Source organism: Miniopterus schreibersii, assembly GCF_964146895.1.
Source record: "Miniopterus schreibersii genome assembly, chromosome: 8".
NCBI lineage: Eukaryota > Metazoa > Chordata > Mammalia > Chiroptera > Miniopteridae > Miniopterus > Miniopterus schreibersii.
The window spans coordinates 3,848,274-3,875,165 of NC_138109.1; the positions used below are offsets into that span (position 1 = coordinate 3,848,274).

At 41.6% G+C, this 26,892-nt stretch overlaps 1 protein-coding gene across 6 annotated transcripts in view; it reads right to left on the reverse strand.

The window, feature by feature from the left end:
- The window catches only part of PRDM2 (PR/SET domain 2), a 102,096-nt gene that overhangs the window by 72,755 nt on the left and 2,449 nt on the right, over positions 1 to 26,892 (reverse strand). For 2 of the 6 annotated variants that reach the window (XM_081145601.1, XM_081145603.1), the window contains exons 2-5: positions 16,117 to 16,182; positions 15,425 to 15,496; positions 2,217 to 2,334; positions 114 to 217 (exon numbers count right to left, since the gene is read on the reverse strand). In XM_081145601.1, coding sequence (XP_081001727.1) covers positions 114 to 217; positions 2,217 to 2,334; positions 15,425 to 15,496; positions 16,117 to 16,164 — 342 coding nt within the window. In that variant the 5' untranslated portion in view covers positions 16,165 to 16,182. Of the gene's footprint in view, positions 1 to 113; positions 218 to 2,216; positions 2,335 to 15,424; positions 15,497 to 16,099; positions 16,183 to 26,892 lie in introns of those variants that run through there. The other 4 variants (XM_081145602.1, XM_081145604.1, XM_081145605.1 and 1 more) reach the window with 4 other exon arrangements.

Below are 26,892 nucleotides of genomic sequence, written 5' to 3' on the forward strand. Positions count from 1 at the left end.
GATTTTAAAGAAATGGCTGTTTTAATTTCAAAATGTCAATCCTAAAAGAATAGAACAGTTTTTTTAAAAAATGCAGAGAACTCTGATAGATAAAGAGCTGGGTTCTTTCTTACCTCCCACATGTACACATTATTCTTAACCTGAGATCTTTTTTTCTTATCACCAACAAATGGTCCAAACTTTTTGCCTTTTAAAATTGGTTTAGTGGCCCAGACACCTAGAAAATAAAACCAGTATTTTTATAACGTACGTGGTTAAAGATTGAAGCACTAGTGCACTCTCTCTCTGGGGAGCGCCTGCACCTCCCCACCCCCTTCTCTTCCTTGGGCATGGACCTTTGCTCTCTCCTAAGCTCCAAGGGCCCTTCTTTTGCCTCTGTAACTTGTTTCCTGAGTCCACACAGCCCAGCTGGCTCACTTCTTCTGCCTCTGTGACTTTTTTCCTAAAAGATTAAAAAAAAAACTTCCTGTGCTAGAGCTCTTGAATCTAAATTCTGTCTTTGCCAAACTCAAGAGTCAAGGTCTCACAGAGCCGCCACCATCTGGTGCTGTGACTCAGACTCTTACCACTCTTCTCGGTTTGGAAAGAAAAGAAAAAAAAGATTGAAGCACTAAATCAATTCAGTTTCACAAAACAGTTAAAAGGCTAGACACCTAAAAGCACGATAATGTTAAATCAACTACAATCAAGTGAAATCAAGTCTTCGATGGTGCTTTTTCTCTTCTGTATTTCCCAAATAGCCTGTAAAGAACCGATATCGTTTCATAGCAGGAAACAGTGTTTTATATTTGCTTGTTTTTAATTTTTACATGTAAAATTACCAAGACAGTACAATCACAAATACTTCAAAAATAGCACAATCACAACAATTAAAAAGAAAAAAATAGGAGTGTAGTGAAACCACAAATATTTTTAAACTCTTTTTACTTTTCTACAGATTTCAAATAATCTCCAATAAACATGAATTGCTTTTATAAAGGGTTAGAAATACAGTTTTTTTTAATAAATATTTTTGAAGTTTGTTTGTTCAAAGTGAAAAACCCTCTCCTCACTAAGATTCCTAAAAGCTTAGCTACTGGGACAACTCACTTTGTGGAATTTCAAAGAGCCAAGATTTATTCTGCTCTGTGGTATTCTTGGGGGTATTTATATTTCTATTTTCTCTACACTGACCATAAGGGAAACAGAAGAGGAGGCACCCATGGCTAAAATGGCAGGAGGCCACCTGGAGGCGAGGGAACCGGCGCCCAGCAGCAGCTCTCACTGACAACATCACTCTGAACAGGCCCCTCATCTTCTGGCCTCAGTTTCCTCATGAACAGGAGGGTGGCGTCTCGGACAGTCCAGTTCCACTAGGACATAGGAATTCCACTTTTCTGTGAGTCTGCTATGAATCCCGCTCTATAGCAAAGCTCATAATCAATTAGTAGAGCTATAATATCAAACATTTCCACGTGAATGACACAATTTAAATATTCAAGTTACTCACTGAATAGTCCTCAATGAGAATGAGAAAAAGCATGTATTAAAATTTCACTCACACATAGATACACATAAACTGGGTACCAGAAGTGCATCTCTGAAAATGGACACAGGATATAAACGATATATTCCATATATTCCAAAGCTGCAACTGAACTAAACCTTTATCATTTACTTCCTTAGCCTTACAACCAATGAGCAGAACACAAACGAGACAAAACACATAAAAGCATGGCCTGTAATACACAAGACATCCCAGCCCGAAGCACTCGGATACACTCAGGTCTTCCTTCATTCACGTATCTGCTGAGGTCCGTAAAGCGTCAGGTACTGGGGACAGAAATGAAGGGACACACAAGCAATGAAAGGGACCGATGTGCAAACAAGTGCAAAATAACAAAATAAACGTAACAGCAGAGTCACACTCAAGCCTCGGTAAAGTCAGAGAGGAGGAGCAATCCACTGTGTGGGAAGGACAGCCCCAGGGACACAGAGAAAGGGGGATACTCAGGCTGGGTCACAAAGGACGGTGGGTGTGCAGGTGCTTCTGGTTTCACTCCAGGACCTATGTCCACCCTGGATTACTGACCGAAGCACATGAATACCACATCATCTTCCAGCTCAGTGTAACTCTGCTGCATTTATGGTGAGCTCCCTATCTTAAACGCCCCAAAGGAAGCCTGGCTGCAGCCTGCAATCCCTTCCCCACTCCCTTCTCGGACCCCATTACTCACCAATCCGAGTCTTGTCAACAGCAGATGGGAAAAGCCTCACTTCCTCGGGAAGTCCTCGAAGCACGTGTTCAGGCACCTCGGCCAGGGTCTCAGCGGCTGCCACAGGCTCAGGAGCGTTCTGCAAGTCAAGAAGCAGAAGGACCACAGCAAAATGAAGAAAACTCAGCTAGCATTTTTTTTTTTCTGGTCCAATAAGCAAATATGCAAACGTGTAACTGAAAGCTGAAACTGGCAAACCAAAACCAAGATCAAGACAGTGATGTCAAGCGCTTCAGCAGTTGCTTTGATGCCTGTTTGTGAGTCTCCAAAGAAAACCCTGACCTTCAAGCATGTCTGTGTTCATCTCTTTTGTGCCAGCCACCTGCAGCCATTTTCAAAGTATGTACATTGCTAGCACCATGTTGCTTTAAACTCCCAGAGAATCTGGCAGCTTAAGCTTACGCTTACTTTTAAGTCAAAGGCTACCATCAGCATTTTAGAACATTTAAAAATTCAAAATCGAACTCTCTATTAAATGAACACTTTCAGCACATATGGTAAAGGCCATGATGGCCAACTGGACCCCCCCATCCAGGCTCTTATTCTCCACCAACACCCCTTGGCGGAGCCTGACTTCTCCCACCTGACTTCTCCCACCATGCCTTCCAAATCATGGGACCTTCCAGGGAAGTGGAACCTTTCCAGGAAACAGCGATTCACACCATCTACCAAGCCATTAAATAGCAAAGGGTCCCCAATATCAGTCTCTAAGACAGAATTTTACACAACTCCTAACCAAAGTTTATGCTAAAATTCACTGTAACTTTAAAAAATAAGATTACTATTAGATGTGTATGTAAGGGAATGAAAGGGGAGATTTGAGCCAACTGATAAACCATGACTGTTATTTTAAAAATAACTTTCAAATCAAAGGAAAGCCAAATGTCTATTAACAGGTACCACACACACCCCACAGAACTGATCTATCATTACACCTAAGAATGATGGGTTTTGTGGCCTGAGTGTTATTTCATTGCAAAGGGAAACATTTCTCAAGGACTTTCAAAGAAACCAACATAGGAAAAAGCAAACTCCAAGCTAAAAAGATTAATTTCCCCACAACAATCAAGCTCTTGTAGTTTTTAGGAATGGTTTGTGCCAAGAAAAGAATATCATGCTAACGTGAATACTCCCAGCATTTCCATTTTTAAAAAACTACCAAGAGGCTGCTTCAAGAGCAGTCAGTCCCAAAGCAACGAGGTTGTGATAGAGGTCAGTCTGGCCCGCCCTGGTTGAACGTATAAAAGCAGGCATCTGAAGGCCTGGGTTCACTCCCAGGACAGGGCAGAGCAGGGTCCACAGTGCATACGCCCCAGGAGCACAAATGCACCCATCCTGCTTGATTCACTGTTGGTCCCAGCGGCAACATCACTACACACAGTTAAATGCCTTCCAAATCATGGGAATACCAAAAGTGCCCCAGAAAATTACCTTTTGGCATTTTTAATTACCGAAAGTGTAAAAATTTCTCACTTCTAAATATAGTGCCACCATTTTAAAAATTTTAACCATAAACTAGAATTTTAGAAACATGAATAAATGTTTTTCCAAAGGGGAGAAAGGTATAAAATTGGTAGTTGGTACCCTAGGCTATATAATAATAATTTCTAACACTGATAAATTAAGCAACATTAACACGCACGAACCAGAGTTATGAGTCCTATCAGCACACGGCCACTGAGCACAGTAAGAGGGAGTGTTTGTCCCCTTTTTCGGATGGAATCCTAGACGAAGTTTCTAAAGGATTTGAGACCATTTAACCTCCCTAGGAGCTTTGAGAAGACAGTGTCAGCTAACCTAAACTGATACTTCCAGGCACTACCACAAATACTAACAACAGCTTAACACGTACATCTTATATGCATGATAGAATTCATTCCAAACAGACCAGGAGGCAGGGACTGTCAGTGCCTCCTCCCAGAGCATGCCCGCCCCCCACCTCCCTCACACACACACAAATCATACACATACACACAAAAACACACCGGAAGAGGCCTAGGGGAACTACGCTGCTCAGGGCCAGAATTTGAACCTTGTCTGCCTGACCCAAGCCCAAACTCATAAACTACTGTCATGTTTCCGGTTAAGATTCTGCTGGATATGGTCTAAGGCTCCAATGTAAAACATGGTGATGATAGCTGATCACACTATTACAGAATGAAATTTGCTAGGACAGTAGAACTTAAATGTTCTCACCAAAAAACAACAGGACAAATGTGAGAGGTGATGGCTATGTTAATTAACTGGATGGTGGGAATGCTTTCACAATGTGCATGTGTATCAAATCACTATGATGTATACTTTAAATGTCTTACAGATTTGTCAATTATGCCTCAATGAAGCTGGAAAAAAAAAAAAAGATTCTGCTGGGATATAATCCAAGCACCTCTGCCCTAGAACCTCCAGGCGTCCACAGAAATGTTGGCAGGAGATGGATGGTGCCTAAGGCAGGAGTGATCATTCCCACAGGAAATGTGTAACTCAAGTGTAAGTCGGAGACCAGGTATATTAAAATCTGTGAAATACCTGTGCATATAAAGGACTTCAGAGTTGCCAAAGGAGAGAGAAATAAGAAAATTCCTACACATTTACCTACCTGCTTTCGGCCAACGCTTTATCATTTGGGCTCATTTACCTAGTTGAGAAAATCTTTTTCTGTTTACTTTAGTATCCTTCACACTAGAACAGGACTCAACTAAAATTGGAGGCCTCAATCCCTATGCGGCCACCGGGACCCACCAGCTCCAAGGCCTCCCCTCGCCTCTCAGCTATTGGCACCTCCCCTGTGGCGCTATGGCTGGGAACTGCCTGGAACGTTTCTAGAAAATCAGCAATTCGAGAAGCAGAAGGTAGGCTGGCCTGCCCACAGAGAACCACCCTCTCCCTTTCCTTATTTTTCCTTCATAGCTCTTATCACAATTTCAAGTAATTATTTGTATAATTACGAGTTCAACATGCCTCCCGTCAGACTGCAATGAAGACAGACAGTGTACACCTCACTGAATGTTGCACTCAGTGCCTAGCAGGAGACGTAAAACAGTTGTCACTTGAATGAATAAATGATTCTTGTAAACTAACATAAATCTTTTTTAGACAAACAAGGGATAGAAACAAAATAGCAGAGTCATCTATCAGAAGGTATTTTCTCCATGTGTGCCTGAATTTCTTGAATTTGAGGTAGGAATTTTTCTGAGTCAATAAAAGAATCCTTTTTTAGAATATGCTCTCAATTTCAAGCAACCAATTTGTAAGTAAACCTTTGGAACAAAAGAACACTTAACATTTTTCTCTCCCTCACACACTCATAAACTGGAACCTCTTTTTATATATACCTTGATAGTATTAGATGTAATAAATTCTAAGCAGGGTCATCTTGGTTCGTACGCTGAAGAATCATAATCTGATCCAGGGAAGTTTTCCAAGATTGGTTTGTCTTCAAGTAATTACAGTATCTACTCAATCAATTTAGTAAAATGTTTTTTGAGTCCCTCCTACAAGCCAGGCAATGTGTCACTCTAGTGAGGAAGGCAGACAAAATCAAACAAAGATAGATGATGCCAGGTAGATATCGATGCTCTAAAGAAAAACCAAGCACAAGACAGTGATGGAGAGAGGTGGGTGCTACTTTAGAGCGCTCAGGGAACGTCTCTCCACTAGGAAGACTCATGTGACCATACAGGGGAAAACAGGCCAGGAAAGAGAACCAGCAAGGCCACTGCTGGGTTAGGAAAAAGCATGGTGTGCTCAGAGAACAGACAGGCAAAGACCGATGCATCTAGAGGAGAGAAGGTGAGGCAGGCGGAGTAACCGTAGGAGGGATGTATCACCCCACTCGCTGATTCACACAGAAGGTACCAACCAGAGGGCAGGCTGCAAGCTCTGGCTGCTCCTCCCCCCAGGATGTCCTCGCTGTCTCGGAATAAAGGCAGAGGCGCATTTTAAGGCTTTCTAACCCTGATCACTGTGATAAGTATGGAGGAAGGTACTTCCATACCTCCATATTATGTAATAGGAAACACAAGAATTCTTTATTTCACTGCTTAACATAGTTTTCAAATATGTATCAATGAACTGAACGGGAACAGTACGTATTAAATTTAATTAACATATTAAATTTAAGTTAACTTGATTAACATTAAATTTAATAAGTTAGTTATTAACTGTTAATTACTCTCATTAATTTGATGTCTCCAACTTCTTACCTCAATCTCAAATTTAGTCAGTATTCCCTCCCCCAATAAGCAGCACGCAGCCCTCCAGTCATTAGCAAGCACTCCTGGGTGCGCTGGGGCTTGTACTGTGCTGAGCGGTGAGGATACAGTGGTTAGTAAAACTGATCTGGCCCCCGCCCCACCAAGCTCACTGGCTAGAGGAACTGCTCTCCTCCTGCTTCCTAACAAAACCACCTCAGAGGTATTTTGATTCTCCAACTCTGAAAGGCCCCCTGATGCTTCCTCCTAATACCATTCCTCTGGCCCAGGATGACTGTCTCATATTGAGGGGTGGGGGAAACTTAGGGAGTATGACATTTATTCCTTCCCCTGGGCCAAGATCTACACAAAGCACTGTACACGCACTGCCTCACAACAACACTCATAGCTAACACAGACGGAGCAGGCCAGCTCTTCGCACGCTCTACTCCAAGCACTGTCTATGCATCACCTCCTTCAACCTTCGTCGTCCCTCTGGCTGTAATTTTATGACACCCCTTTTTACAGATGAAAACTGAAAGCTGCCCATAGTCGTAGTTATTAAGTGGCAGGGCTAGGATTCAAACCCAGTCAGGCTTCAGGGTCTGGACTTGAAAATACGATGCTGTGGCCCGGCCGGGCGTGGCTCAGCGGTTGAGCGTCAACCTAGGATCCAGGAGATTGGGGTTTGATTCCTGGTCAGGGTACATGCCCAGGTTGTGGGCTCGATCCCCAGTTGGAGGAGTGCAGGAGGCAGCCAATCACTGACAATTCTCTCATCACTGATGTTTCTATCTTTCTCTCTCCCTCTCCCTCTCTCTGAAATCAATAAAGATATATTAAAAAAAAAGAAAATACAATGCTGTGGAGTAGCTGTCACTTAACTCCCCCACCCTGCATGACTTTAAAGTAGTGGAGCCAGGATGAAGTCCAGACGGTCAGACTCCATAGTCCATATTCTAACCACTAAACCAGTGGGGTCTCACTGTAGTCTGGGGATACCTGGGAAGTCCCTTCGGGGATCTGTGAGATCAGAGCTGGTTTGTATACTACTAAGATGTCACCTGCCTCTTTTCCTCTTAGGTGTAGAGAGGAGACTTTTGGGGAAGCTATGACATCTGCTGGCTAATGGAATGTGTAAATGATTAATCTTCCATTCCAAAATGTTCTCATTTATGAATAAGGCCATGTGTCACGGTCTGAGCATTCCAGGAAAATGTCTTGAGGAGAGAAAGGGTTTGGCATGTTCAGGAACAAAAAGGGACCACCGTGAGCCAGGTCAGAGTGAGCCGGGGCGGAAGCAGAGGTGGCCACCACCAGCACTGCAGAACCCTGAAGGCCAGGGCACAGAGACCGGATGGCATTAGGAGAGTGATGGGACACCACCAGGCGGCTTTGGTCAGGGGAGTGACAGGGTACCATGAGGTTTTCTGGCTTCCAGTCTATTCCATGTTTGACTCCCTGGCTCCTACAGGCACCAACGTCTGGCTCCTCCTCCCTTCACCAAACCAGGTCTCTTACTCCCCTGGATCTTTCACAATGCAGGCTTTCAGCTGGTAATGACCCCAGGCCACAGGTCCTTCTGGCCCTCCATGCTTCTCCAGGTCAAGTTCAAATCCCAGTTCATCCATAAGACATTCCAAACAACTCATGATGACTGTCCACTCTTCTGATTCCTATATGGTCAGTTTTATGCTGTGTGAGTACAGAACCCAGTCCCATGGAAAATGGCTCAACGGGGAGAGATGTCAGCAAGGCGACCAATTAGGAAGTTTCTTTAACACCAAACAAGGGATGTGTGGGTCTGAACTCAGCAGTGGCAGTGATAAGAAGGTACTTTATAAGGCAGAATCCAGGCTCAGTTACTGGCTGGAAGGATGATACAGTAACGATGCCGTGCTTCCTGGGTATGCCGGGACCAGCCTTCGTGGCTGATGGTTAGTGACTTTGTAATCCTCACCCAAAGAGTGAGGACATTTCTTCCACTGATTTCTAGAAAGCATGGAAAGGAGGGGAGGTGGACAGAGAGAGAGAGGAAAGACCGTTGTGACAGAGACACATCAATTGGTTGCCTCCTGCAGGCACCCGACTGGGGGCAGGGCTTGAACCTGAAACCCAGGTACGTGCCCTTGACCAGGAATCGAACCTGCGGCTCTCAGGTGCGCAGGCTGCTGCTCTAACTGCTGAGCTGTGCTGCCAGAGCTGTTTATTAACTTTGCTCCTGACCACCCCACATGGGGTGGGCACCACTACTCTTCCCATTTAACAGGTAAGAAAAGCAAATACCAAGAAGTCCAGTGACTTGCCCAAGGCCACACAGCTGGAGTGGAAAAGCTAAGATTGACGATGGAATGTGAGTCACAAGACAGCTAAGGTGAGGCAGAGCTATATAATCCTGAAACCTTCTCTACCAAAGCACTCCTATCAGAGTAACGTAAAATGCAAGCCTTCTCACCACGGTGCATTCTGTAGTTATATAGGGAAACACTATTCGAGTTGCTAATGTTTTTCAAATTTCAAAAATAATCTAATATCTTCATTCAGAAAAGCACTGTCCTAGATTTTATTTTATAAATTGCTCATTTATTTAGAATATATGATTCAAATGAAATTCAAGTGCCATCATTATTAAACACATTTTCCTAAACTATACACTCATTGAGGTTTAAGTCAATAACAGAGAGAAATCATCTTAGTTGGGAGTTTTTAGAAGTCTGAAAAAATCAAACTTGCATTTATAATTATTTGTAAAAATATAATTTGATGTTAATAATATGCTAAAATAGCAAAAATGGCTTCAATTTTGTACACAGTATATAGTTTTAGAATTAGAAAAAAGTGGAGGAGCTACCTAAAATTAAAAATAGGAAGCCATCCCAGGGTCTCACCAACAGATTTATCTAGATGGTCAGATGATGGCCCATAAAATATTTTCTATAAAAGGAATAAATTACTGATACAAACAACAACTGGACAAATCTCAAACACATTACGCTGACCAAAAAGAAACAAACACAAAAGAGCACATACTTTATAGCTCCATTTATGAGGAATTCTAGGACAGGAAAAGCCGGCCCACTGGGCTAGGGAGCCGATTAGCGGCTGCCTGAGGCAGAGGCTGAGGGGAGAACTTCAGAGCCACAAAAAAAAAAAAGGAACTTCCTGGGGTGATGGAAATGTCTATAAGTTGATAGCAGTGGTAGTTACAGAAGTGTCAAAACTTAGACCACGTACTTCAAATGGGTACATCTTACTGCACATAAATAAGTAAATAAATCCTATACTCTCTTTAAATCATGTTAAAATGAAACTTTTAATGCTCCAAGAAAATAAAAAACAAAAATACCAATGCCACAGAAAAAAATATTTTTATAACCAAGATTTGTTTTTTAGCCCAACTCAAAACCCTCCAACAGTTTCCCTTCTCCCTGGTAAAGTCTACTCTGGTCTGTCCTTGCAGTGACCACTGAGCTAACCCTCTACCTCTGACCACTCACCCCCTCCTCCTGCCCCTCGGAACCAGCTGCTGCACTCCCTCTCCTCACACTCCCAGATGTACAGTCCCTGGAGTAAGGCAACTCTGCTCTACAGCATCGCACTGGCACTGGCTGCCGTTACACAGGGCTGCATGTACCCCGACACAGGCAACATGTACTAACGTTTTTATTGTTCAAAATATAGCAATAAGCAAGTTTTCCTGGTATGTCATTTAAATTCATAGAGGTACCTTCTTTTACACATTCTATCCAGACAATGGTCATAAACTATTATATCAGATTTAACTGATGTAATTAAAGCACCTAGTTTTTTAAATACCAATTTGATCAAACTAACACTGGAGACCAATATCGCAAAATATTAAGAACACGTCATAGTATATTCAAAATAAGATACATATCATTGCTGCAACAGACTAATAATCACCATAGTAATCACTGTTACCAGCAAAAGACACCCAAGAATTAAAGAGCATTAAAATATTCAAATTCTGTGAACAGCTCTGTTTAAACTTGTAATCGAGACTCTTAACTACCATTCTTGGGGCAAAAAGGGGGAGGGGTAAATCAAACAAGCCTCAGTTTACTGAAATGGCATTAAACTGTATTTGGTTAAGAAACGAGTAAGACTGCAATAACCACAAACAGATGGGGACACAGAACAAGACAGTTCTGTGCCCGTCTTTGGAAGAGAAGAGCAAATAGCTCTGAAACGTCAAAAAGTACCCCCTTCACAAAGCTGGCAGGTCCACGGAACTGTCCAAGGGTAGAGAATGTCCTGAAGCACGGTACTTATCTCCACGGTGAACAAACGTGCTTCCACACTCTTACCCCTCGCAATGCAGGCTCCACGGCCCAGTGAGCATGATACTCCAAAGACGGAAATGAAAGCATGTCACTGTCCAGTGGCTTCCCACTGAACTCAGAATAAAACATAAACTTCTTCCCATAGCCTTTGAGGACCTATAGATCTGGCCCTTGCCCCTCATACCAACTTCATCTCTCCCCAAAGTCCCAGATGCTGTGCGCTGTGTCCTGAAACGGCAAGCTCATTCCCACCTCGAGGCCTTTGCACTCACTGTTCACTCGGCCTAGAATTTTCTTTCTCCAGATTCTCATACATCTGGTTCTTGGTTAAAACGTGGGCCTACTATTCAATTATTAAGAATTCTATTAATTTCTTATTATTCTGTTGTTAATCACCTTTCCGGAACAGCCTTCTCTGACCATGTAATCCAGAAACCCTCCCCTACCTTGGCCCACAGTCTTTACCGCGCCCGCACTACCTTGCTGCACCATCACTGTCTGCAGTTCTCTTCCTGCTTCCGCGATGTCTCCCTCTGAGCAGAACCCTTGCCTACCCAGTTCACTGCGGATCCACAGCACACTGGGGTGCAGTCGAGGCGGGATGAGAGGCGGGATGAGTGAACATTCAGGACAGTTAAGATGATGGAACTACTGATGGATGGCTTATCACAATTCTCGGGGTTAGATCTGCAACATCTAGTGATCAAAGCCTTCCTTTGAGATTCTGTTATATAAAACTTTAAAACAAGTTTAAAAGGCTAAATTGCTAGGTTGTTCTGCTATTGGTGACTGGCAATACCATAGGTTATTGATCAGGATACAGAGATGCTGCAATCATAAGCCGCTACATTGATAGAAATTTCAAATATTAGTAACAATTTGAGTTATACAAAGATTCTTTTTAGAAAATCAAGTGTGGCTCAGGAAATTAGTAATCAGGGCCATTGAATTAAATCATCAAGGTTAAAGCCTACATAATGTTATGTGTTAATTGTATCTCAATAAAGCTGGAATCACTGAAGTTGCATCCAAGTATCACAGTTCCCTTGTCCTCCCTGGCACCTGGCAGACTGCACTGCTCCCCCTGAGTTTACACTAGATGTGGCCATATGACTAACCTTGGCCAACTGGATGTGCATAGAAGGGGCACGTGTTGAGACACAGCCTCCAACATCCTTGGTTTTGAGCAACTACAAGAGCAGACCCACCGTGGATGTATACTGAGAACAAGGAACAAACAGCTGCTGTATTAGCCCCTCAGATTCTGGAGCTGCCTGTCAGCACAGCATAACACAGCTTATCCCGACTGACATGGGTACAGCATGGTGAGCAGGCACGTGGGCTTTGGAATCTGACAGGCCTGGGTGTGGCTCAGAGGTCCACCGCTCACTGTGTGAATGATCATGAGCAAGCCAGGCCACCTGTTTGGGCCTCAATGTCTTCATCCATAAAGGGGTTATGAAACCTATGTTTCATAGGGTGGGCGCAAAGGCAGAATTAATAAGAAAATGTATGCACAATACTTAACGAAGTGCCAGGCATGTTGGGTAAGCAATGAATAGATAGGAAGATGGTATTAAACTCTAACATGTCTACCTTCAGCCAATATGAGCACAGCTGCTTCATAGAACTTCACTCACCTTGGATGCTCTATAAGGTACAGTTAAGTCCTCATTTAATATAGTTGGTAGGTTCTGCAACTTTAAGTGAAATGTAGTAAAATGAAACCAATTTCACCACCGGCTTAGTGACATAAAGAGGAGTTAACTTCCTAAGTCATCTCACCAATGTTATAAACAAAGGGCGCTGGCGGAGAGGAGGTGAGGGGCCCCTGCGAAGCATTCCAAGCTCATTATTCAATGAGAGCGCCGTTCACGAAGTTCTGGATTCTCCCAGATAAATCCAGGAAAGGAGAGAAAACAGTGGAGCATGTTAAAGTTAAACACTAAGGTGGCTGTGGAAGGTGAGTGGAGTAAGGAGCACCTATGGTTTGCAAACGGAGAGAAAAGAAAAGGAACAGCAAGGGGAGGAAGCAGAGACGGTGCTCCCGCCCTCCGGCCAGGCCGGGCACAGTCAGAGGAACAAAGGCGCACACGCAGAGCAAACGGGGTTCTAAACTGGGAAGGTGAGAGACAGTGAGAAGGGGTAAGTGCTGAGTGGGGAACAGACCAGAAGAGAAGGAAGGACAAAGGGCATGTGGGTCTCAGGGAGCCCAGGGCTGGGGACAGAGGGAAAGCCTGGCCAGTGACTGCACCAGGAATGACTGGAAACGCACTGCTAACACTGAGCGATCCGAGGCGCTGCTTCAACAGTCAGTGCTTACAATACCAGGAGGCTTCGGGCTGTGGACTCGTTTCCTCTAAAGGGCTCACTTGTAAGCAATACGGTAACAATATGGTATGCTCACTGGTATGCTCACTTCCAGGATCCTTTAGTCCCTAAAACTTGCTGCCAGGCACACATGAATGAATGATTCTGTGTTATTGTCTTAGAGACCACACCCATCACAAGGGACAAATAAGCTAACACTTATCAAACCAATGCAGATCAGTCCCTAGAGAGAAAAACCTAACCCTAAACTCACCAACAAGATTTGAATTACAAATCAAATTCAAATTAAAACTTTTAATATCACATTTTGTGTAGTTATTTTGAAGTTTTCAAGCATTTACTGCTTATTTTCACTGGCTGCAAATGAGAATAATAAATACAAGAGGGAAAAACATAAAATGTCCTGAAACAATTCTTAATTTTTAAAAATTACTGGGACAACTGTTGAAAAACACATGCAGATGTTATGCCATGACATAATAATCAGGACTAAACATCATGTAACTAATATTCCTCAAATAATGGAAATATAACTAAAGATGCTGAAAATTTTACTCATAAAAAGTGGACAATTTTTATAATACAAATAAAAGTTTCATTACTACCAGACCATTTAAATTATACCCACATCAGAAATGTGCTAACCATTAGAAACATAAGAGGACCCTTTCCACTGATATTTGGCATTTGGCATCAAAGGCAGTCCTCTGCAGATCTGATATTAAAACTTGTCAAAAGCAAAATGAAATTGTAAAAGAGCCAAAAAAAGAAACGGTTACAACTCTTCTGAATGGCATGTGGACTTTCTTTAAACACAAGTTCAGTTGATATAAATGAAATATTAAAGCAAAAGTGTGAGGTGTCAAATAAATAAAATATTAGAAATAAAATACTATGGCCTAATAAGATGTAAGAATTAGAGCATTATTAAGCCTAAGTTAAAGCTGCAGCCACTGAAATAAATGACTGCTGAATGAAGTGGCAACAAAAGCAACGTTGGTATTTAGATTCGATTTTGGAAACTTTCACGATCATTCAAACCCAAAATCAAGACTTTTCTAACAACAGTTCCTAGGCCATTAGAAAAGAAAGTTCTGTTGGGTGACAAGGTTCACATTAAGAATTAGTCTTAAAATAGGAAAATAAACGAAATCTATGACATATATATGCACCCCACTTTGATGGGCAATGACTGTGAAAATCCACTGTTCTCTTTCCCTCCCCCATTTTACCATTTCAAAAACAATTTGCCTTCAAAAGCATGTCAGTAAATCTGCAAGTTTTAAAATAATAGAAACCATGTGCCCCATGTGTTCACCAGATTCGTTTTTATGACGTATGGTCCTCTGCATTAAAATAAACATATTTTGATAAAGAAAGTAATGAAAAGAAATCAAAGAATCCATTTCAAAAATTTCACATCTCTCAATGCAACACAGGACTGAATTTATTAAACTTGGCCACCTAATAAAACTGGACCTGTGATCTCAGTTAGAGGCACCTGTAAATGATAAAAGGTGTCCGAAGTTTCAGTTGATGAGGGATACAAAATATTTTCCAGTCTGATAGTTTTAAACTAAGCACTAAAAATTAGGTTTCACATTTTTAAGTTTTGTCCTTCATATTTTTTAAAAGATGTGTTTATAAAGATTTCAAAAGGGAATGTTCCTGACACCCATACATTTCTATAACTGCAAGTGAGTAATATTAAGATCAGAAAATAAGAACCCTATTTTAGAATATATTAAATCCACATAACTGGTTCTACTTATCAGACACCCTTAAGGTGACAGAAGTGGCCGCAGCAGAACCATTCCCTCTCCAGGTAACCCCAACCCCCAAAGGAAAAGCACATCCAACACTTCAGTATCTGCCCTCGCTTCTATTCCATAAACAGGTTTTTCAAGGACAGAACAGCTTAAAGTTTCCCATTGGATCAATTTTGGTCTCTAAAAAAAAAAACAAGAAACACTTTCAATCCTCTCTTTTCAACCAATGGGAAATTACAAAATAAAAAGTATTAAAAATGAAAGCCTAATAAGCTTAAAAACAAAAACAAAAAATTAACACCAGAGTGTAGCAGAGGAGAGGGAAAAAAAGAAAGTCTAAACTAAGGTCCCTAAGAATGAATAAGTCTACTCAGGGATCCACAGAAATGTCCCCAAATGCACGCTCTACTCCAGGAACAAACGCACACTATGAAAGCAATCAATTCATTAACGGCATTAAGAACAGAAAGGAAAATCTGGGAGCAATGAATGTGTGTGTTACTATCTTTTAAAAATCAAGAACTGGTCTAACATCTAGGTAATGTATTTGTATAAATTCTTATATTTAAACTCACCTGATTCATTTTCAATTCCTGTTGTGTTCTGAAAAGATACACACAACAAAAACTTCTTTGATTACATGAGCCCTAAAAAGAAAAACAGACAATTGTAATATGTACCTGCCTACAAATTTACAGTGATTTAAAACCACATACAGAAACGTAGAGTTTGCTCAAAGGGCTATTCATAAAGCAACTCCATGCCAGAGCACCTTCAATCTATACTGAGAGCTTACTTCACAGATTTATTAGCTACAATAAAATAGATTCTGACTAATCTTTACCAGGGCTTCATTGTGCTCTACAATTGAAAGCAGACTCATTAGAATGGCATCAAACTTTTGCTCTGGAATTGCATCACTCCTAAGAAGAAATAAATGAGCTTTGTTACTAGAAACACAAAGCCTGCTGCGTAACTTGTGCAATTTAATTGTCCTTCTCTTATTCATATCAACACTGTGTTGAATACAAACACAATCAGACCCCTTTAAATTATGTTTTTCAAGTTCCTAAAGTAGAAAGGTGGACTCAATAACATTTTCATAGGAAGTTCTCTTTGAGAAACAGAACAAACACCTTGCAGTAAAATGCAAATATTTCAATAAAACTGTTTGGAAAAGAACTACAATTATTCCTTTAAATTTTTCTTCAATATACAAGACAAAATAACAAGACAAAATGGTTTCTTACAAATGCATGTGACATACTTGTTCTAAATAATGATCTTTGAAGACGGTGCTCTCTGCAACATACATCTGGGAGTGGACTGCAGTCTTTCATTGTAAACGAAAATCAGGCCATTTAAGCAGCACTTCCACGGTGACATTCTGGGTTTTCAGCACGTATACATACACACACCATCAAGCCTAATTCTCCTCCTTCATTAACTGACTTAGAGTCTCTCTCCCTCCTAGGTTCCCAAGACACTGCTCACCTTGGAACTTTATGCTCTAACAGCTAATAAACCAAGGAACAGGTAACTCAATGCCATTATTCGTACTAGAAGAAAACACTGCTTGCCCACTGTCATGAAGAATTGCGCTTTGCTATTTTACCCTCCCTTCATTAGTGAGGACAGTTCGGCGTTTTTTCCTTGAGCTATTTAACCACACTCACCTGATCACCTTCAACAAGCAAAGGCACTATATTTAAGTTGGGGCCTGGTCATCTGAACTAGCTTTTATTCAGACTTGGCACAGGAAATGCATTCTAAAACTTGCATCTTGTTAGAGGGCTCAGTCCAGCCAAACCGATATGAACTTGTAGTAAATAAATACCCAGTGGATACAAATTCAGATAACTGGAGGTCAACCCATGAGGCCCATTCCTTTCAAATCTAATACTGAGCTTCTTTCTCATACACACGTGCCTCTTCAAGACAACCTATACTGAATATAACTGATCCTTTCAAGGTGTCTGAGAGTCCTGAGATCAGTGGCCAGGGGCGTGCAGCCTGACCTCCTCCACCACAAACGGCTCCTAACACGCGGCTCCACCAGGAGAAATCTTGAGACACCGTAGGACCCCACAGTGAAAAGAACGTCAGGGTTTTCACTCGCCCTCTCACTAAGCTTTTATAGGTGGATTTACGAACTTTGGCGACGGGGTGTTCTCTTTGAGGAACGGAGCAAAAAAATCCTATAGTAAAATGCAAATGTTTTAATGAAAGATCTTTGGAAAGAGCCACAATGCTTTGCAAGGTAAGCACTGCTCACCAGAATGGCTATAGCTTTTCCACCCAGAGATGAAAAGCACTGGGAGGCTGAAGATGGCAGAAGTGACCAAATGTGACTTAGGCTTAGAGACTAAAAACTACAAATTGGTAGTTACAAAGCAGTCACAGGGATGCACAGCATAGGGAACATGGGTAATGATATTGTAGTAACTATGTATGGTGCCAGGTGGGTACCTGAAATACCAGGTGGAATAATTTGCAGAGTGTGGAGGAAAGCAGACCTCTTAGGAGGCTAATGCCCCAATCTAGGCAAGAGATGATAGTGGCTTGACCCAGGTAGTAGCAAAAATGTGAGAACTGGGCCCTGGGTCTATTTTAAAAATAGGGCCCTAAGATTTGATGCCAGATATGATGCCAGGTATGAAAGAGAGGACGTCAGGGACGACACCAGGGTCTTCACCCTAAGGACATGGAGAATGGATCTGCCGTTTTCTGAGGTGCTGTCTCCTTCTTTTCATGTGCTTTTCATTTGCTTTTTCCTCTCTTTTAAAATAACACTTTTCTCCCTTCCTTTTCCTCCCCTTCTGCAGCTGCTAGCTCACAGGACAATTCAAACAACTGAGATACCCTGACATCTGAAACCACGTAACTAAAATACTAAAGTACAGTAGCCCCTCAGTATCTTGGGGAATTGGTTCCAGGACCACAGATGACAAACTCCTCGGATGCTCAAGCACCTTAAATAAAATGGTCTATTTGCATAGAACTTGCACAGGCACACCCTCCCAGGCACATTAAATCTCCTCTAGATTACCCATAATACCTGATACAATTTAAATGCCGTGTAAATATAGGGTGTCCCAAAAAAGTGTATACACACACTTTGAATAATTATAAAGGCAGTGTTTATTAAGATACATTTCATTTTCAAAATAGAGCTATCAACTGTACAGTGTGTATACATTTCTGAGGGGACACCCTGTAGTTGTTGCAGTGTGTTAGTTGGAGTATAATGACAAGGAAAAAAGTCTGTAAACATTCAGTACAGACACAATCATCGCAGGTCTAACCCCATAGTATACATCAGCAACAACCTAATTTTTCTCCCCGAAATATTTTCAATCCTTAGTTGGTTGAATCTGCAGGTGCAGAACCTGCAAATACAAGGCCACTGCACTTAAAACATTTTATTCTTTTACTAATCTCAATGAACCTCAACTTTTTCTAAATAAAAATATTTACAATATAATTCAGATTGTTATATGATTAGTAATCTTCTGACTTTCTATACTGTCTGTTCCCTCTTTGTCCAAACAGGAATGTAATAATCATTTCTTTCCAGAGAAAGAAGGATCTTAACATCTTTTTTTAAAGAGTTTACTACATGCCTACATGCTCGGACTCTCCTGTCAATCACTTCTAATCCTAATGGCTAAAAACCACATCCTCATTTTTTTCTCTCTCTCTCTTGACTCACAACATTGTCAAATTATATATCTAAAATATTTTACAATATAATAAGCACTGCAAATCCAACAATGACTTCTGAAATTATATTTTTAAGTTAAATTTTTTATTAATCTACACTAAAAACAAGGGATGCTACAACAAAAGAATTGAGACTCTGAGAACCACTGCATTTTGGGACGGGCAACTCTTGTAGGGGAGACTGTCCCTTCCTTTAAGGCCACTGAGCACTGCCCTGGTGCAAGACCACTAGTACCTTCACTGGTATTGGCAATCAAAAATATCTACACACATCCCCAAATAGCGCCTTAGTTAAGCACCTCTGAACTGTGGACACTAACACTCTAGAAGTAGTTACTGAAGTAACTTCCTGCGTCAGGGCCATTCTCCCTGCCTTTCACACTCGGACCGACTTCACAGCACTGTTTTTACAGACCTGCTTAACCAATACAGATACCTCAAGGTCAAAGTTTTATCAAATGTGAGAACTTGAACTAGCAATTCTATAAGTGTAGAGGCAGAGAGGAATCTTTCCACACATACCACTAAAACATGACAATTCTTTCAAAATTTTTTAAAATGGTAAACAATTAAGTGCCTCTGGATTTCCAAAGGTAAATACTAAAAAAAATATCTTAAAATCCCTAGGACTTCTCTGACGCTGGCTTAAGCCTTAGCTTCTTTTTTGGATTTCTATGCTGGACCAAACCACCTTGAATATTTCTATATATCCCTCTCGTTCCACCCTGTTGACGTTTATCAGATAAAGGACAGTAGGCAGATACACGAACACAGAGCAGGTAACTTTTTATCACCTATTCTTTACTAATAGCATACACTCCCAGACAAAAAAGAGCCTGATCTTGCTTTTACATATCCAAGACTTTAATAATATACATTTACTTAACCTTTTAAGACACTGCTTCCAAACTCTAGGACAAATCATCCTTACAAACATTTAACTAATAACATAAAGATGATCTGATTATACATGATCAGTATCAACACAGCAATAATAAAATTAGGGTCTTTATTCAAATACTGGTCCCTTAAAGTGTCAAGACCACCTCAACAAGCTGCTATCATCTGATACAGAGGGCGGGCAGCCAGGAAATGGAGAGCTACGAAGGCCGCCCCAGTCCTGCAACCCCAGCCATCTCTCCATCAGCCACTCTCTGCAATAAAGCAGACTGAAGGACAGACAGACTCAAAGTGACAGTCACACACACACCAGGGGAACTGTCATGTCTGCCCTCTGAAGACTTGTATATGAAACGCAAAGTAAAAGCAGTAACAGATTCTTTAAGATTAGTTTAGGTCTGGGAGGGAGAGGAAAGAATTAGGAAAATAATTATTTTATTTTATTTGTATATTCACCTATAAGTCGCTGATATTTTACAATTATTCTTTTGGATCAGCTTAGCTCTTTTCGGGCTGTCTATAAAATAATTCATTAAGTGTGCAGCATTCACTTAGAGGTCACTAATGGTAATTGTTCTATAATAACTTTCTGAAGTTACGAAAGAATTCCACATCGAAGCACCGACTCAGAAGAAACTTCAAATTTTAAGATTCAGGAAGCAACACACAGCTTATGAACAAATAGTAAACAAAAATAAGAGAAATTATATGGTGGTAGCAAAATTAAAAAGATCATAAATGCATCGAAAACATGGACTATATGCAAAAAAAGTTTTTAAAAACCATTTTGTGAAAGGAGTCTTGGAAAGTTTATGACCTACATAACGTAAGAAAAATATTTAAAACTATATCCAGTAGTTCTTTCATGTTAAGTAAATAACACTGTGGCCAACACAGAGATGATTAAACTATTAATGGAGTAGATTTACAATGTTTAACACTGTTCTTAACTTACTCTGACCAAAAGATTCTTGCAATCCAGAAACCTCTGGAAAAATAATCTGAGAAGTCTAGAAAATCTAGGGGGAAATCTAGGAAAAAGAATTTAAACTATGCCAATTTCTCAAAAGCCATTTTTATTAATTTACAAACGCAGCTAATGTACTGTTATAAAAACTACCACTCCTAATTCCTACCAGAAGAATGGAATCACCAAATTACACATGCATAAATTCCAGATATCAGTATGAAACATTTAGTACCTATTCATTGGATTAAGCAAAAGCACGTAATTCATAAATACTGAATCTGCCCAGGAATCTGCTAAATGAAAAGTCATTTTCCTTTTCTAAAGTAACAAACACAATTTCACAATAATCACTTAGAACATCTAGTTTCACACTAAAATATATATATATACCCCCAACTTCCCTTTTAAAGGCAGGCCATATTACCACATTAAATAAGCTAAAGAGGAAAAAGAAAAATCAAGCCTGACATGTTTATCACTTTAAGAATAAAGAGACTGTGTGTGTGTGTGTGTGTGTGTGAGAGAGAGAGAGAGAGAGAGAGAGAGAGAGAGAGAGAGAAGGGGGAGAGGGGGAGAGGGACAGAGGAAGAGAGAGAGATGGGGGAGAGGGACAGAGAGAGGAGATGGGGGGAGAGGGATAGAGGAAGAGAGAGAAGGAGATGGGGGGGAGAGGGACAGAGGAAGAGACAGAGGGAGATGGGGGAAGAGGGACAGAAAGAGGGAGATTGGGGGAGAGGGACAGAGGAAGAGAGAGAGGGAGATGGGGGAGAGGGACAGAAAGAGGGAGATTGGGGGAGAGGGACAGAGGAAGAGAGAGAGGGAGATGGGGGAGAGGGACAGAGAGAGGGAGATGGAGGGAGAGGGGGAGAGAGAGGGACATGGGGGGAGAGGGGGAGAGAGAGGGAGAGAAGGAGGGAGTGAGGGAGAGAGGAAGAGAAGGAGGGAGATGGGGGAGGGGAAGGGGAGAGGGGAAAACAGGGGCTGGGAGGGCGTGAACTCTTACTGCTGGAAACTGGTTGCTCCTGCCTCTCACCCTCTAGAATGATCTCTACCCAAAGCAAAAAGGCAATGGTTCAACAAAGCAGATCACAGAGGAATTTCCCCACCTAAAAAGTGAGAGGCACAGAGGACAGAATGCTGGCAAAAAACCCAGTACGTTCTCCTATGTCAGGCCCACAGCCCCACCAACTCCCCAGGCTCAAGAGCAGTGTCCTGACACCAAGGTGGAGGAGGCAGGCGAGCACTTCACTCCGGGGGGGATGCGACTCAGACCACACAGGTTCAGGGCTGACAGACACGAAGAGCAGAGGGTCTGCTGCTCTGCACCATCTTAGGGCTGCAGAGCACCAACGAGAAAATGACAGTGATTAGAGCTTTGGTTTGCAATGTGTCAGTTAAACACCATAGTAAAATGTCAAGTAAGAAGCCTGTGGATAGCCAGGGAAGCACCATAAATCTAAATTTAGATTGCGGCACTCCAGGGGTATTTTCCTCTCCTAGAACCTACTTCGGAAAAAGGGGGGAAATGACTAAAGGGAAAATTTTCAAAAAATACTGCTCCAAGCCCCCATTAATAAAGAGCTTGCTTAGCAATAAATGTACAGCAACTGCTGACTGTTTATCATTTACCTGGCTGATAGTTACCTGGCTGAGGTTATGGATAGCTGTTAATACATGCTCTGCCTTTTTCTTTTGATTAAATCTATGCATCTATGTCATTATATTGCACTGAATGTATAATTTATTACATCACAAAGTTCAGGTTTTGCTTAGGGTTCCCACAATAATTCCCTCCCATCCAATTAAAACTACCTAGTTTCTATACAGAAATTAAAACATATTACTCTCCTCCCTAAGATGCTAAAAACAAAAAAGTTGTCAATTTTCCTGGATAAAGTAACTCCATCCAATCAAAACATTCTTGAATTAAAAAGTTCATTTCCTTTTCTTATTTTCAATACTAATTGCTAAAAATATAGATGTAAAAATCCCCATGAAAAGGTGGGTGGGTAAAAATACAAATGCTTTCCAGCCAGTCACTGCTCTCGGATGAGAACTGTGCCACAGATTCAAGATCATTACAACTGCCATCTCTCCTAGGTAAAGTACCAACTGTTGAAGAAGTTTCTATAAAACGATACTTTCCTAACATTTTCCCCAGGTTAATGTATGAAATTTTTTGGTTACATAAAAAAAAAAAAAAAAAAATGAAGTCGATTCTTTCCTAACACTCAAATGCCAAACCCAAAATTTCTAAAGCAAGATACCACGTGATAGTTCATTTCACAATTCCCAAAATAAAACACATTCTCAGTTAACACCTTTATTGTTTTTTCACTGGAGCTGCCAATGCAGGTGTTATTTTTGTGATTAAAAGTCAAAAGTGAGAGATTTTTCAGGAACCCTACAAAATACTTCTGAATTTCCTGAGAAAGGGAGGAAAGCTTCCACAACATCCCACACTGGTGGTCCTAGCAATAGGTATTCATTTTCTCACATAAAGACTCGCTAAACATTAATACAGTCACCTTACAAGTGGCTGCTCAGAGCTTTTCGGGGTTTTCCTACACAATAAAATACATAGAAACCTCATGTTCCACAAACTACATATAAATGACCAGGAAGCTTCCTGAATCATAAGTGAACAGGCTAAAGCAAAATCAGAAGTTATGCCAGATATATTTTGCTAAGGCACACATATCACTACAACATTCTATAGGTCTTCTCCAAGGTGATTAAAGTATTTACTATTTTGGGAGAGAGCAACTCTTCTACTTTTAAGTAAAATCTGAGGTTTGAAGTCTGTCCTCTAAGTATGTCCCTATTTCTGTTCTCAAGAGCGTTTTACTAGCAATGCTAATGTATTTCTCAGGAAGCAACATCCAGCTTATGGACAAATAGTCCACAACAGTTTAAGATGCTCTCGTAATAAATTTTTATTTTTTAAAGGAAAGTGTTTCCTCAAAATAAATTATTTGCAGTCCTTTTTTCAAGGTAAAGATAAATGCCTCCCCATTTATGATAAAAATAAGAGACTGCCTCTTGGTGCTATTGGCTGTGGAGACAGTGTGACTCACGAAGAAATATCGGGAGAGCAGAGAAAATGAAGGAGCTGGCTTCATGAAAGGTATGGAAGGGCCTGGGGGGCCATGCTCAGCAGGTGCAGAGCAGTGATAGACTAGATGGGACAGGCCTGAGGGTAGGGGTGAGTTGCAGGTTAAACGTAAGCCTGATGCTGTGGGTAGGGCTCCCCAGTGTGTAAGGAGTTATTACCCTGCCCATCCTCCGTCCCCACCCACTCCAGAGCCCTGAAGGCCTTTAGAGAACCATGGAAGAGGAGACGGAGGCAGAGCCCAGGAAGACATGCTGGCAGGAGGCAGGGGAAGCTTTCATGACTGCCCATCATGAGGGCAGCTTTGGCCACCCGGGAAAAGCAACGTGCAGCCAGTTGTTGTTTCAGACTGGGGAAGGGGAGGGGAGATCACAAACAAAACAATGTCTAACAGTTCAGGAAGATTACATCGACAGGAAAGAGCGAGGACGACAGCGGTGGGGAGAGGGCAGCCACAGAATGGGCTGGCTAACTGAACAGGCGGGTAAACGAAGATGGTGACGACGAGCCCAGCACACGGAACGTGACTGACTGAGAGGATGAATGGATTTTAAAGGCAGAGTAGCCAGGAGAAGGGATTAAGCGGAAGGTGGTGAGCTCCGTTTCAGAGACTCTGAGGGGAGGCTACACATCCACAGGAAAGCTGCATCTCTCCAACGGGGAAAAGGTCCCAGCACAGACTGCCTTCAAGGCTAGGGGTGGAGGTTCAGAAGTCTTTGGCCACAGGGGGTCCCTAGGGACAGGACAGAGGAGATCGCCAAGGGGAGAAATATCCAGAGAGAAGAGTAGACGATTAAGGAGTTGGCTTTGTGAACGGTACGCGAGGGACTAGGGAAGAAGCTGCTCCTCCACCACGGTCAGCAGGTGCAGGAAGGCTAAGGCCAACAGGCTGCAGGACCCGGAGGTAACGGGAGGGTTTCTCTCGGCCACTGTGCCACACTACCCCTCAGTGCCTACTGCACTAGGAGAAATGCCTGAGGAGAAGGCTCTTAATGTTTCTGCAAAACCTAAAGTATCTCAAACAACTTGCATATTCCTCATTTACTCATCTCAAAACATCCCAGTGCCCCTGCCACTGCCAGAAATAGGGGTCTCTGTGCTCCACCTGTGATAGTTTATTCAGTACACTGAGGTCGGACTCAATTAAATTACTAGGCGACTGCGCTGATATGATATTTATCTACCAAGCAGGTGACCAGACCTGCTCAGTGACCTCTAACATGTGGTAATACAGCTTCACTATTAAGAATCTAAATTTATCCCAAGAGCCCTCCTTTTAAAAACTCCTACTTTCACTAGGTCTTTCAGAATGATAGCAGAGTCCCTAAAATGAGAAACATTTAGAATGTCATTTTTATACTCATATTCCAAATTACGCCTAGTTTACATTGTCTTAATAAGGTCTCGGGTAATGCGCAGGATTCATACTGAAGTATGTTATTTAGTGTTTGGTGGATCTCAAAACTCTTTTTAAATTTTTATGGCATCATTTAAATTATTTGAAAATGCCACAGAATTTCCCCAGCAGAGATTAATGTAGTCTCAGGGGAACCACTTACAAGCACCTATAAAATCTGTAGGTTTCACCAATTTCCAGACAGGCAGTTGGCCATAATCAAACCAGCAGTAGCACTTAGCTTTACATATTTCAGGCAGCGGTGCCAAGAAATAAGTTAGTTCCTTCAAAGCAAAGCCTATCATAGGATTTACTGCAAGAGCTACAAAATACTCTTTTCACCAAAATGGCTGGCAAACATATAAGTTATTCAATGAAACCACCTTTATTGCATGTTCTGAAGGACTAATAAATGAAAGCACAGGTATGACATGAACCGAAGACTCCAAGGATAAATACTACACAGTACTGATGAAAATATAAGCATATTTTACTCCAAATGAAGCAGATTTACTACATACAGTAAGTCTACTTCACGCTTCAGGGAGCTGGGGGTGGGGAACAGAAGGCATTCTCTTTAAAAATACTGAAATGACACGTGCATTCGTTCCAGTGACATCATGCAGACACTCTGTGCCAGTCCTACAGCATATCTTTTTTGTTTTATTCATCAGTAAGTTCTAATAAAGAGTACTTATGCCACATTAAAATTCAATATGTTCTATCTATACTTTTAAGGTTTACAAATAAAGATGTGACAACTTACACTTTTTTCACCCAGGAAAAGTTGCACTAATGATGCATGTTTACCGTGAAGCTCAATAAACTATCTTGACAATATAAATAAATTCATAAGCACTTCATAAGTAAATCTTATTTCGTCAAGATAAATCCACCACTTTTGGTGCCTAACTGAATTGGTTGTTTAAAAAAAAAGGAGACTTTATTAGAAAAACTAGTTTGGTTTACTACCATCAATTCTCAAGGGGGTGCGCCAATATGTCTTATTTTCTATGAGAAAAGAGAGTTGTTTCTGTGCTCTTCACTATACTAGATCACAAGCTTAAATCATTCACCATTCACTGACTATGCAAATGTATTTAAATTTCCTAATAATTTAATCTACATATCGGAGGTGCTGATCCTAGCCATGCAAACTCCTTCAGTCTCCATGTTACCTCCCATTGCTTTATCCCTTGCCACAAAAGGGATGGCAAAGCAGAAGTGCTGCAAGTGACCATTCAATGAATTTGCAAAGCCAAACACAGGAGGGAATTTCCACAGGCCACCAAGTCCTTTCCCCAGCTCAAAGGTAGACTCCATGTAAACCACAGTCTAGTCTCAGTTTTCTGACTAGAGATCCATAAACTGCTTCAGTGATTCTACTGTCCAGTTAGATGCGCTTTCCTTTGATGCAGCGGATGAGAAATGATTTTGCCCCCCAAGGGACATCTGGCAATGTCTGGAGACTTTATCAGTTGTCCTGCCTCGGGGGAGGTGTTACAGGTATCTCGTGGGTAGAGGCCAGGGATGCTGCTAAACATCCTACAATGTACAGGAGGGCGCCCACAACAGAATTACCCAGCCCCAGATGTCAATGGGTGCCGAAGTTAAGAAACCTGCTTTCATGGAACCTGCTTTCAGTAATGGAGTCCACGGCTTCCAGTCACTTTGAAGATGATTTTTACGGCTCTAACTATAAACTTCTAACTTCAAAAGGAGAGGGACAGAACACTAACCCAGACCTCTAACCGAACGCTGTGAAGGGTGACAGTGCAGTTGACCGACACCAGGCAATCACACAGCACTGGTGTCAGCAGTATCAGTGGTGATGACTGTCGGGTAGGTAATGTCCCCATCATCTGGAAACTCCCTGGATCACCATGCAAATCTGACAATTTCCCCCTACTGTCCCTTTTCGCTCCCCACTACGGCATTTTCT